The following is a 9,628-nucleotide window of genomic DNA, read 5'->3' as shown; positions in this document are numbered from 1 at the left end:
TGGTTTATAATGCAGACCCTTATGCGGAGCTTGCTGTAGGAGTACAGCAGTGAATCACTTCTAGGTGCTCTGGAGCAGCTCAGGGCCCAGAGGTTAGAATCATTGCTAGAGATCTGAAAGTAGCAGTTCTTCTGCAAAACACGAGGGGGCAGTCCCAGACCAAAATAAGTTTTTCTCATTGGTTTGAACACAAACTGTAAGAAAACTTTATTTACCTCTTTTTTCTTCTCTTTTTCTTTTCTTTTCTTTTTTTTTTTTTTTTAAATACATATATGTTGAATTCATATCAACTAAACCCAGAAATACTAGACCCAGTCTGGTCTCAATGCACTGCAGATAAGGAAGGAGAGTTGATTTGTCTTTTGTCTCAAAACTGGCCTGTTTGATCTCACAGCTTACAGACAACAGTGAGTATGGAAGAGCCGTGGAAGCTCCACTTCTGTGGCCACCCACGCATCATGACATGGCCAAGCATATGTGCAAGTGTGCAGTAACATGGGCTGGGTCCTTCACTGCTTGGAAGAGCTCACTGCCTCTAGTAGATTGTTCCCAAATTTAATAGCTGCTGAATGTTTAGCCTGAGACTAGTGTGCAAAGGGACCCTCGAGGTCCCTTCCAACCCCTGCAATTCTGTGATTCTGTGATTTCCTGTGATAACAAAGCAATGAAGACATACAGAGGGAGTTGCTCAAGGTTCTGTATGTATCCAACATGTTTCTGAGCGCTCAACAGGGGAGGGTATCAGCTGTGCTGTTGAAATCATCATGAAGCAGAAAATGTATTATTGCACCTGGGGCCTTTTCAAAGCATCTTCATTAACTGATACATCTCCATCAGCTTTCCTGTTTCACATTAGCAGCAGTTAGCAAACTCTTCTTGTTCCCATGTGCCCATGCATGTGTCAGACCTGAAGCACCTTACAGGTAGTGGCAGTTTAGGAGAACCACACACGCTGGAGAGTGTGAAGGGGGTCAGGAATTTTCCTAGTCATCTACTACAACCTGCTGGGTGACATGGCCTCAGTCCTGTGACACAGCCAGTATGCACCTACACCACACCCTGCAGCACAAGCTGTACCTATCTGCAAAAACCTTGTGGAAAGAACTGGACATTGAAATGAATTAGGGCAAAAGCTGCTGGATGTTGATACAAGTATGATTCAGTTGGTCAGAAACAGCATGTCTGAGGTGGGTGGGTTCCTCTTATCCATCAGTGGATTTATCACAAGGAGTATTGCTATCTTAGCTTTGCTCGGAAGGTGACATATGGTAACGTGAGCTAGCACAAACAGCTGGAGCAATGTGCATGTTCTCTGGTTACAGCAGGGAGAGGTGTGCTCTGGCTTTCTAACTGGGTGCCCTGCTGCTGTATGAGGCAGAGCTGGGTCTGACTGTGTGGCATTCTACACTATTTTGATATCTTTCCTCAGTGTAGACAGGTGGCATTAAAGTAATAAATGGCTTGACTGATAAATATCATAGTAGATACATCTGCTTCAGAGGCCTGAGAGGAAGAAAGTATTGTGTGACCAGAATACGACTTCCTAATTTCATTTAGGGTTAGTTAAGGCTTTCTAGGCAATTTTCCAGGTAACAATACATTCCTGTGCAATCAAACATTGCTTCCACAATGTAGTAATGTGTGATCACTCACAGAGAAAAAGGTAGTTCATTTTTTATGAGGAGGAGAAGGGAGTGGTGGGTGGTGACACAACTATGCATCTCATGTTCAACACTTCAGTTCCTGTCCCAAATGAGAAGCATAAGAGACATGACCACTATCGAAACAAGCAGAGTTCAGCAGACTAGATATTTCAAATGAAAAGTCATCAGTGCATTTGGAAAAGATACATGCAGTCTTGTTCAGCACAGGACTCAGAAAATAATGAGATCAGGTTAAACTTGAGTAGGGCAGCCCTTGAAGTGCAACCTCTCTGAAAAAGATCTGTACAGAATACACCACCAAATTTAGTTGACAAAAGCTATTAGCAAGATCATGGAATCACAGAAGACTCAGAGTTGGAGTAGACCCCTCAAGGTCATGTAGACCAACTCCCCTGAAGTGAACAGGAACATCCACAGCTAAATCAGGTTGCCCAGAGCCTGGTCCAGCCTGGCCTTTAATATCTCCAGGGTGTCCACCCATCTCCAGCTCTTTGGTATTCTGCTATCTGTGCAGTTACAGCAGTTTAAAGTCTTGGAGATGTGAACCAGACTTGTTGGAAAGAGACTTATGCCTGATGTAATGAGATAAATTAGTCAACCAGCCAGATACAGAAACAGAACACAAATGAAAATGCTAACAATGCTAAAAATGTAAAAATGCTCAATATAATACAACATGAAATGCTGGCTCAAACGTTAAGTCTCTCATAAACTCTTTAGTATATATAAATAAGCTCTTTATTCTAATCTAGGCTAGTTAATCTAGTATAAGCTTTTTACTGTACAGTTTATCTGTCACTCTGAGTCTTGCAGTGTTGCCTCTTGTTTCCAGTCTCACCTTTTGCCACTTTGGGGGTACTGCATTGATGCAGAACACATACATCCCAAAAATGGTGGGAGCCTGGGAAAAATAAATAATGACGGGATGTGGGTGGGAGGCTGACTTGTCTTTCCCAGCACAATAAATACTTGTGAGAAACTATTCCTCACATGTGTTCTGGCAAATGTTGAAAAACAGATGCCCTAAGTATGAGATTCTCCCACTGAAACTGAGCAGTATTTTACTGTGGCTTAGTCTGTCACTTTATAGGTTGCTCTGACTTAATAGTATCCTCTATTATGGTGCTTCAAGAAGAGACCAAAGGGAAAATCACTGTGATCCAAGAAGCCAAAACCTTTTCTTCCTGTCTGTGGAAGGGAAGGGCTGTTGACTTGTATCAGTCATTCTTAAGGAGCAGAGAACAGCATTAAGATTCTCTGCCTGAGGTGTGAATGCTTCATCCCCATGGAGGTGGGAAGTTGCAGCCCCATAGAGACGATGTGTACCTCTAGCTTACTGCAACTAGAAGTGAAGGAATCACTCATAGCTGGTTTGGTCTTTTCTCAGATTTACCCAAGAAACAGCCTTCACCCCTCTCAGCAGCCACCAGTGAAATCAGATGGATTACTCATTCCATAAGGCTCGCATCTATTAATGCTTAAACAACGATGACAGAATTCAGTCCTATATAGTATTTTCAACATGCCATGTCAAAAATCTGCCCTTCTGATTCTGACAGCCATTAATTTTGTAGTGTAGTCTTTAATATTGCAGTGTGCACATTAATATCACTTTATTCATTAGGAGAAGGGCACAGCTGGAGCAATCTGCAAGGGGCCAGCATGTGACATAAGGGAGACACAAAAACATGGAACTAGATTGGGTAAGTCAAGGAACAGGCTGCTTTCTAGTTTATTTTTTGAGCCATGTGTTTACTCTGGTACTGCTCCTGTGTTCACCCTGCTGCAAACCAGAGAGCAGGGAAGGATCAGTGGAAAAGGGGTGGATACTAACACTTGGTTCTTGCCCTGATGCAGAAAAGCTCTTCTCTCAGGTCACAATGCCTTTAGTTATCTTCAGTGCCTATCAAATAGCATACCAAAAAATGACTGTCAGAGTTTTGGATGAAGAGTTCAAAACAGTAGATTGACAACCATGAACTCTGAGTATCTTCTGGGATTTGCTCTCAGAGGAGCTGGGAGATCCCTGCTGTCACTGGAGCCACCAGCAGGATTTCAATAGCTGGGAAGGGAGGGGGGTGGACAGAGAAAATAAAAGTACATCTTAATAAACAAGGTCAGTGCAGCTGCTCCTTGTGTAGATATAATTCTCCAGCATGGGATAGAGAGTTCCTTACACAATTAGCTTTAGTGAAAGTAGCTATTGAAAGAGACAACACAGATTGTATCACTGTGTAAATTATTGAGCTGATGTTCTGGAGACAACAGAGAAAGCCCTTCTTTCTTCTGTCCTGAGGATGGTGACTGTGAAAGACTATACGGGCTGCTTGAAAGTTGCACCTCCTGTAGACTCTGCTTAAATAATTAATTTGCAATATTCATAAGCCAGAAGATATGTTTAATACATAGAAAAACAGGAAGATGTGAGTTGACTCAGCTGTGTTTCTTTCTGGCTGTGGGTGAAGATGTTGTTGAATAAATAACAACAACAAAAAGGTGTTTTACTGTTTATTTGAATAATATTTCTGAACAGTAGTTGTTGTCATTAGTGAATCACAGCCCTTCATGTCTGTAGATGCATAAAGAACAGTCTCCCTTGATATATGTTTTTCTTAGCATCTGCAATAGGACAGTGAATACCCAGGATGTGAGTAGGAGAGCTGCAGTGCAGCTGATACCACAAGTGTCCCTCACCACATACAAAAGGGGAATGGAGGGCACTCTTCCCCAGCACTCACCTGGTTTCAGGGGGCGGTAAGTTCTTCTTGTCATAGGTCAACATTCAGGCTAGCTTCCGTCAGGACCTGTCCTCAAACTGGGTTGTGTGTTTCCTCCTCCAGCCCTGGGGAGAACCACAATCACAGTGATGGGAGGTGAAGCATTACTGTGTGTCCACAGAAACCTCTAGCAAAATGAGCCTGCCTACTGCTTCAGAAGCAACACTTTACATGCAGTCACCTCCCATACTGCAGCATTCAGCACTGCGTGTGGCATCCCTTCTCCCAGAGCACATCCTTGCCATCTGACAAGCCCTTACCCAAGACCCCTCCAACTGTGGAAGCTTCTTGCAGCAGTGCAGGTGAGGGAGGCATCATGTCTGGGGGCGGAGGAGGCAGACAGAGGTGTGGGCTGAGATTGGCTGTGCCACTTAAAATTGTGAGCGGCTGGAAGCTTTCAGAAACAGCATAGCCCATCTCCTTCTCTGTCCTCCAGGCTGGGATAAAAGAGAGAAGCAGCCGCAGCTGTGTTTCCTGTTGCCGTTTTTCTGTGCATTTTGGTTTGCTGAATATGCATATGCAACAGGTGGAAGAATTTTTGGAGAGAAACTGAACTCAAAGCAAGAAGCTTTCTGTTCCATGTGACTGTCATGAAAACTGTGGCCTTTTTGGATTTCTGGTGATAAGTAGACCTGCTGTGATAAAGCTGCTCCTTCTTGCATTCCCCAGCCATCTGCAGTGAGGCCAGAATGCCTCCAGGGTAGGAAAAGAGTAAGAACACTTTGGGAAGACTGCTTTTTAGAAGAGGTTGAAGTGCATCGCATTACCACAGGGATCCAGGTCAGAAATGGAAGTGCAGAGCGGATGTCTGTGTGGTGACAAGTTAAGCCAAGTGATGGGCATTTTGTGTCATCTGCTCAGAGGGCAGAGAGGAGCAAAAGCATCTCCTGCCTGGTGTGAGATATGTGCATGAAGTAGCTGTGTGCTAAACCCAGGGTGCCTCCTTAGAGCCTCTGGAATTCAGTTCATCTGAGCTGGCAAAAATTAGCTCAGGTCCACTGATCTGAGCACACTTCAGTTTCAGCCACATCTTTATCTGAAACTGGTTTCCTCATTTTCTCCAGAGGACTTGAGTGCTACGGCAAGAGCTTTGTCTGACAAGAGCCAGCATTTTAGGCCTGTTGAGATGCCTGAGAGTAAAGATAAACATCTCAAAGGGTTTGGCACAAACTCAACTACAAGCCTGCACTTGGCCCTGAGGTACCCTTGAGGATGGGCTGCCAGTGCCCAGGCACTTAGGCTCTCTGCTGTGTAAAAGTGTGGAGAGATTAGGAAGGGGTTTTTAGAAATGGAATACGTTATTCTATACTTACATTTATTGTTTGCATTTCCTAATTTTTACCTTCAGGCCTCTGGATATGCATTTTTGCATGAGGCAAAATGATAAAAAATAATCTTGAGTGTCCACACACAGCCCTGTGTGTTGCCTGGTGAATATTTAAGAGACCTATCTAGACCAAGCAGTTCTACTGCACGCAGTAGGCAAATGCAGAGGGAAACAGAAGACCTGTCCATGTGACAATTATACGTCTGTCCCAATATGTGTAATCCACCCTCTCAGCCTGATAAACAAGAGCCTGTGTGTGGGTTTTGAACAGAAGGTGGCCATCACCTTCTGAGCTGAGTTGCTGAGCTGCTTCTCTTCAAACACTTCACTTCGCCTGTAGAGCAGGTAAGCCTTGGTCTTTGTACAGTAATATTGTTCATGACTCCAGTCTTACTTTGAGTTTCATTCTGCCTTTTTAAGCTTTCTCCTGGGGCTTAATCAGAATAATTTTTCCCTTTTCCCTTTACCTTGCTTCTATTTTTCAGGTTTGTTGTTGTTGTTGTTTTTTAAAGTCAGTTACTCACTAATGAATTGCATTTCTGTTTTTTCTCAGTTTTAGTGTTGCTTCCCTTTCTTTTTTCTTACTTCATGCTTGATGAAACAAACCCTCTAGTTTATGTTTGCTTATTTCAAGTAATTTACAGAGATGAAAGAAAGAAGCATCCCAAACCTGTACCAAATAAAGCAAAAGCTGATGCTCCTACCCTTGCACATCTTTATCATTAGTGATTTTCCCCCAGCCACCATAGAAATGTCAGGGGCATCCTGCATAAATGCATGTCTCCTTCAGCCACTGTTTTCTGTTGATTCTAATTTCTTGTGGAAGCTTCTGAATGAGCAGTGTGGCGCCTTCATCATGTTTGTATTTTCAGCTATAGGTGCAAGCGGTTTCTTTATGAAGCAAGCGGATGTGCAGTAGAACACTGTCTTAAATAAGTGCTTTCCTTTCTCTGTCCCATTTAGAGGTAAATGCTAATGAATTCAGGACAATATTATATTTCCATAGAATCAGATAATGGCTTGGGTTGGAAGTGACTTTGATTTTATCTTCCTTTGCCTGCTGTAGGGGGCCTGCTTTGCAGGGGGACAGGACTCGATGATCTCTAGGTGTCCCGGCCAACCCCTCCAGTTCTGTGATTCTGTGATCTAGTTCAAGTCACCAATTTTATTGTTATTTTTTAATAACATTGCCTTGTTCACATGTACATGGCAGGGTGGATCAGCTGAAGAATCATTTGCTTGTGCTTGTAACAATGCCCATCCCCAACTAGCTTTCATCCCTTCTATAGGTCAAACTTTGTCTCCTCTGCCACATTGCTGACTCTGGGTTTTTGCCCCACAGTTCTCCCACTCACTGCCATGTCCACTCCACTGGAGGATGCCATGAACACCTTCATCAGGATTTTTCATCACTACTCTGGCAAAGAAGGTGACAAATACAAGCTGAGCAAAAGAGAACTCAAGGAACTCCTCACCAGGGAGCTGACTGACTTCCTTTCTGTAAGATGCAGCTCCTGAGTCTCTGAGTTTCTGTTTCTCAGGTGGGATAAGCAGCTATCAGAGTGTTCAGGAACAGCATCTCCTTACACTGCACACATCCTGCCACAGCCTCTCAGATGACAGTTGTCTTTGCAGAGGTGGAGAGAGGGAGATGAGATCAAATGTCCCATTTAAAAAGTGGGAAGTTGAAAAGGCAGAATATGTCCTTCAAAGAATCAATTCCAGCAACTAGCTCTCAGCAGACAAGGAAGCAGTTTGCATACCATGGCCATGTAGTATGGGATCCAAGATCTGTCATATTCCTAGAGGCTTATAACTGCATCATAGACAACTGTTACACAGGTTTGTGGGAAACTGCAAACAACACAGCTGCTTGTCTGCCCTGCAGAGAGCTACTAAGAAAACCTGCCAGTGATCAGCTTTTCACATGTATTTCTTTACACATTTGTTATATTCTTCATTATGCAGCACTGATGCTTTATGGAATGATAATTTGATTCATAATTTTTTTTTTTTTTCTCTGAATCCTCTGAATTGTCAGTATTGTGAAACCCATTACCATCAGCAGGATTTTTTGATACCTTGTATCCATTTCCTTGATGGGGGCTTTTCTTTTAATCTTAGCTACTGATTTACTATTATGAGTTTGGCTGCCCTCAGTTTCGCTGAGTAGGATGTGCTCTTTGTTAAGTAGAGACCTTCTGAATGTGATGAGCAGAGATATAATACGACCACTAATGAACATGTTTTTTTAGGAATGATATACAGAAATGCACATTACAGATCAGACTTGTCAAAATGAATCAGTGCTCAGCAGCTCCTCAAATCTATCTGATCCATTTCTGTACCCATTTAGTACCTGTATTTCTTCTAAGAGATGCACAGTCTCCAGTTTCTGTTACGGTGCATCTCTGGGACTCCAGATCTGTATTTTTAATCTTACACCCCATGGTATGTTAGCGTCCAGGTGCATAATTCCCCTCACTCTCTTATTTCATAGCACCTGGGCTGTGACATACCATCTGGTGTGCTGTAATTACGTGCTCAAGTTCTACACAGCTAAGTCACGTTTTGTGTTGTTTTTCTTTCTTTTCAGGGCCAAAACGATCCTCATCTTGTTGATAAGATTATGAATGATCTGGATTCCAATAAAGACAATGAAGTGGATTTTAATGAATTTATGACTCTGGTTGCAACTCTGACTGTGGCTTGTAATGATTTCTTTGAAGAACAGGTAGAACAAGGATTTTAATGATGCTGGATACAATCTGTCTTCTGGTCACAAACGCAATGAACCATGACTTGTTAGGTAGTGCTCATCAGCATTTGGTGAACAAAAACCATAATCACTCCAATTCCTACTGCTGTAAGACTCTTGTGGACCAGATCAGCAGCTGGTGTAAGCTGGACCAAAGGCAGCTTACACTACCTGAGGTCTGTCTGTTAGTATTTTCAGCCTTTGCACAGCTTCTATTTTAGAAGATTTCTATTTCAGAACTGTTGGTGGTATATAAAAGGAACATTAATGTTACTTAATAGCTTCTGAACTGGAAAATCTGGAATGAGTTGTAAAACTTGCAATTGAGTTTTCAGTCATTCTGTAATAGACATCTTTCTACAGGTCACAAAATTCATTTGTTACTTAACCAGTTCTATTCATTCTAACTCAGTTGTTGAATGCTGCTCTGTACTCCCTGCACTCCTGTATTTCAGACACAGCCACAGCTGCTTTCATCCACCCAAGCAGATGTGTACCACCATGGTTATGGGTTTGTTTTTCCCACCCACCCCCCCAGCTTCCATTTTGTTGTGTGGGCATTACTACATCTCAGAAGTCCAGCTCTTCATTCAAGCACAAATTAATTTGTTCATATGATAAATTATTCATATGTGCAGGGGATTTAGTCAGCGAGCTGCTCTGAATGCTGATGGAAGAACCAGGTCTTCAGGGGAAAGGTAAATGCCTGCTGCCTTCACTATTCTGGCACCCATTAAGAGAAGGGTTTTAGAGGACCACTTGTGGAGGATGTCATGATGAGATCCCAGTGTACAGCTTCATCATGTGAGTCATCTGATGGAACAATGATTTCATCTCATGCAGTTCCAAATCCCTGCATGAATGTGGCACAGAAGGAGGTAGTAGGACCCCACGGCCAGGCACGAAGGGAGAAGGATGATCCATTTCGGTGCTAATCTGTCCATGGACTGAAATACATCTATATCTAAACTCCTGCTTAAACATGCTTCCAAATGTCTGCAGTTCTCAGTGGCAGGTTGTCATGCTTTTGCTTTGCATGGAGAGCTCTCTTTGTTCTTGTTTTGTTAGTAGCTCAAACTGTAATAAAAGGTGTTTGAATTAA

General features: G+C 42.8%; 1 protein-coding gene across 1 annotated transcript; it reads left to right on the top strand.

The window, feature by feature from the left end:
- Positions 1-5,983: 5,983 nt before the first annotated feature.
- On the top strand, positions 5,984-9,628 carry S100Z (S100 calcium binding protein Z). Its single transcript, XM_032441491.2, has 3 exons — positions 5,984-6,113; positions 7,111-7,268; positions 8,365-9,628. Exons 2-3 carry the CDS (start codon positions 7,128-7,130, stop codon positions 8,518-8,520), a joined length of 297 nt encoding a protein of 98 aa, XP_032297382.1. The 5' UTR covers positions 5,984-6,113; positions 7,111-7,127; the 3' UTR covers positions 8,521-9,628.

The sequence above is a fragment of the Coturnix japonica genome, chromosome Z (assembly GCF_054131305.1).
Source record: "Coturnix japonica strain WE chromosome Z, WE-NBRP24, whole genome shotgun sequence".
Classification (NCBI taxonomy): domain Eukaryota; kingdom Metazoa; phylum Chordata; class Aves; order Galliformes; family Phasianidae; genus Coturnix; species Coturnix japonica.
Note: the sequence above shows the minus strand (reverse complement) of the source record. Positions and strands in the feature narration are given on the sequence as shown.

What these genes read in the sequence shown, in the direction of transcription:
- S100Z (XM_032441491.2), top strand. Translation starts at nt 7,128, where the DNA reads ATGTCCACTCCACTGGAGGATGCCATGAACACCTTCATCAGGATTTTT. An exon ending in AGCTGACTGACTTCCTTTCT is followed by an intron (nt 7,269 to 8,364) that starts GTAAGATGCAGC and finishes CTTTCTTTTCAG; the next exon opens with GGCCAAAACGATCCTCATCT.